At 28.8% G+C, this 4,048-nt stretch overlaps 1 protein-coding gene across 1 annotated transcript in view; it reads left to right on the forward strand.

Moving 5' to 3' along the window:
- Positions 1 to 232: 232 nt before the first annotated feature.
- The window catches only part of LOC109862725 (X-linked retinitis pigmentosa GTPase regulator-like), a 13,442-nt gene continuing 9,626 nt past the window's right edge, over positions 233 to 4,048 (forward strand). Inside the window, exon 1 of the mRNA XM_020442855.1 lies at positions 233 to 281. Within this exon, the coding sequence (XP_020298444.1) occupies positions 251 to 281 (31 nt within the window). The 5' untranslated portion in view covers positions 233 to 250. The remainder of the gene's footprint in view (positions 282 to 4,048) is intronic.

The following is a 4,048-nucleotide window of genomic DNA, read 5'->3' on the forward strand; positions in this document are numbered from 1 at the left end:
AAAAAAAAAAAAGATCTGTTAATTAGCAGATGGGTGAAACTCGGTCGTTTTTTAGTGCCGCTAAAACACTGCGTTGTGGCCGAGATCCTTCTTGTTCTCCTCATTGTTGAGAACGACAACGACTCGATTAGAAATTGATTTTTAGTTGCTAGGATACGTAGCGGGTTTGAAAGCATTGGCGAGGCGAGCGTGTCTACTACCCGACGCTCAGTCGGCTACGAGGTGCGCGGCGCAAGGTGTACACACAAATATGGGCCTGCAAGATATAGAGACCATACCCGGTAAAATAAAAAAAAAATAAAAAAAAAATAAACCAAATGTGACACGCTTATTAATATATTATATATAAAGCACGCACCGCGCAAAAAAGTTTCTCACGCACCGCAAATTTTTCAAACTTATGAATTATTTTTTTGCGATCGAGTTTATCACAAAACACACCGGCCGCGAAATCGATTCTTTGAATCACCCGCGGTGGTTACGCACAGCTTTCTCGATATTGTTAAAACTTGCGTGGCGTTACACCTTCACGCTCCTTTCTGTTTCGTTGTTGCTGCCGGTTTTATTGGTGTGAAATAACAAAAATCGATATCCGACATTCTGTTATCGAACGATCGCGAGTTCATAAACCGCGTGTACATACACACATACATACGCTCATATAAGATTTACTCTTTAGTCACTCAACAAACACCAATTGAGAGCGTTGGAGTTAAGTTCCGTTAAGGGTCGCGCGAATGTTGTAAATGAATGTGTGCTTCGTGTTGTCGTTTCCCACGTTCTGTATTTCGTTTTATAAAATACATGAATATCTCAATAAAAAAAACCATTTATGAAATTACGTGACAAAATCTCGCGTGAAAATTGTGATTTTGACAATTATATAAATATATTTTTTGAGAAATAGATGTAAAAATATTGATTTTTTATAAAATATTTGTAACTCCGATAAATAGAATCAATCAGCAGAGCAATAATGAGCCATGGCAGGATGTTGTGCCGTAGAAAAAATTAACAACTCTATGATTAACGATTGATAAGAACTTAAAAAATAAAGTCGAAACGTCTCAATTACATTTTTTAATTTTTTCTACGGCACAACATCCTGCCATGACTCATTATTGCCCTGCTAATTGATTCTATTTATTGGAGTTACCAAAAGGAGCCGGAGGTCACACCTCATTTATCACTTATTTAAGATATTTGTAATTATTTTCAAAATTGATTTTCAAATACTATTTCGGCAAAACAATAACGATATGGCGAATTATCTTAGCAGTATATTTGCAAAATTAAATTTAGAAAGAAATTGTTCAATAATTGACAAAAAAATTTCAGCTACGTGGTGTTTAAAACATTTAGAAAAATATAACTGCACATAAAGAAATTAAATTAATTCATGTATATGCTTATAGAAATGCACCATGACTCATATATAAATTATGTAGAAATATTGCAACATAAAATATTGCAAATATTAATGCATCAAAATTTTAAATCAAGAATCAAAATAGTTTCTATGAAATGCATGCAAAAAAACTGAGCTTTTGATAATGCTTGTCGAGCCCCTTTCGTAGTGCGAGTATTTACAAATATTTAATTAACATTTTCTGATCACGTCTCAACCAGAGTTTCAAGATCGTGAAAAAAGTGAGATTATCCATCACTATTATTAAGTAACAAAAATGACATTAATTAGAATATAAATATTTTTGTCCAAAAATATTGCAAATATATTGCAAAATGGTTTTACTGCATATTGCATCGTCACAAATATTGAATTGTATAATTTTATGTGTGTGTGTGTGCATTAAATAATTAAAATATTATAAATTACTTATACTTTAAATTGAACTTTTTTAATTTTTGACAAATATTATTTTCAAAGTTATATTCTGCTAATTTATGATGTCATTTTCGTGCAATATTTTCACATAATTTTTTCTATTGGAATACATGAACAAAAAGATGTTCTTACGTGCATTTTATAATTACCCTTTTTTTTTTGACAGCTAGTAGTCTTACGATCAGATGCTATTTTTCTATAAAAAATACACACTTTTAATTTGAATTAGCGTATTGTGAATGTCTTTAATAGAAAGTTAATAATAAAGAATTGTGCTTGAAAGAGTGTACTGCTAGCAGCACAAGTTTGCCGTTAATCGGTTAACGCCATCACAGAGCACGCGAGTCATACGTGCGCATATATCATTAACTTACTAGCCGGACTTATCGCGCGATGCCATTACGAGTTCTATAAATACAGTGAGACAAAAGACTTTGCTTATTAGAATGCTATATGACTTTGATAAGTTTAAGCATTAATAAGCATTAACATAAATGTAAAAATGCACAGTTAACAAAACGATATATATACTAATATAATAAAAAATTAGCTATAATTTAAATTTAATATTTCTTTAATGATAATTTGCAATTTTTTAAATGTAATTTGAAGATATACAGTTTGTACAGTTTGTAGTTTCGGCATATTACACATTTGTGTGTGTGTATATTAGTATTTTTTAATTTAACATATATACTTTAATATATCTTAGTTATAAAAAAATAATGCTAAAAAGTGTTTAGTTCTAGAAAACCAAACAATATATAGTTTATATTGTATTAATACTTGCATGTTTGACGTGAATGAATTGCTATCGACTATCAGCCTTATACATATGTGCATATACCTTACCCAGTAATTTGATGGCCATTAACCGATCTTCGGGTCGGTAACCTTAGAAAATATACGAATATTCCGACTATTAATCTTTCACAAAACTGAATTACACGTTTGCACTATTTCTTTTTCCACGATTTTTACGAAGCTTTTGTATAAATACACGTTAAATATTTTTTATATATTTGCTACAAAAAATGCTAATGCAAAATATTACAAATTTTAATTGACAATTTAAATTACGATTTTTGACAAAAGATATTTCAAGTTCAAAACAATTGAAAATTAAAGAAATGTATTTTTTATACAAAGATTTATATAAAACATTACAGATTTAAAATAAAACTGTTTATAATCTAATGCATAAGAGAATTATATGCGAAAGAGACAGAAAGAAAAATTCAAAAAGTCTAAGAAAGTAAAAGTAAGAATTTGTCAAAAAAATAAATTAATTAATTATGATCGAAAAATCCAAACATTTGATAATTTGCAAACTATGCTTCTAAGTATAATATTTTTTGTATTTGGAAAGATATATATTTACACAATTAGTAGAACAATCCGTGATGAAACAGTTCGTGCGGTTGTAAAGGAAAAACAGATGCATAATGAATTATGTAAAAGGTCACTGTTGAACTTTTGATAAACGAGATGTAAACATAAATCTTAAAAGATTTATCGCCAGTTTTGCTTAATTAATCTCTGCCAGACAAGGTTAAAACTATTATTGTTAGTTTTCTATTGAAACACGTTTAATTGATTAACATTTTCCTGGATTAATTGTTTTTGCAGATTTATTGCTATTATAAAGTTAATTTTTTGCAAATTAAATCTCAATTTACATACACCAAACATCTGTGCAAAACTAAAACCGTGTTATTGTAATCGTATGTATATTTCATCACGGACACAACCTTCAGCAATAAAGAATACGACTAGAAAAAGAGACAATTATAATATTATTACTCATTACTTATAAGAGATGTTCAAAGATGAAACTATCTTTGTATGAAAAACCTTGATGGTGATTTTTTTTTAGAAAACTACATCTATCATTATATTTTGTGGCTATTTTATTTAAATAAATACGTAGTCACTTTTCAATATATAAATTCGTTTTTCTAACAATAACAATACAACATGTACATATTTTAATTTGAAGTCTGAAAAAAGCTAAATATATATCTGTTGTCATATCTGTTATCATATATTTATTAAGTTTGAAATTGCTACACCGAAAAAATTGTATTCTTGTTTTGAGGATATCCCACTTACTTTAAGTATATTTTATACTAAAATAGGCGCCAAGAAGAGTTTCTTATTTTAAGAGGAAAATCTTCTAAATAGTAATATTGATAAGAATAT

The sequence above is a fragment of the Pseudomyrmex gracilis genome, unplaced genomic scaffold (genome assembly GCF_002006095.1).
Source record: "Pseudomyrmex gracilis isolate BER0280 unplaced genomic scaffold, ASM200609v1 scaffold_2275, whole genome shotgun sequence".
NCBI lineage: Eukaryota > Metazoa > Arthropoda > Insecta > Hymenoptera > Formicidae > Pseudomyrmex > Pseudomyrmex gracilis.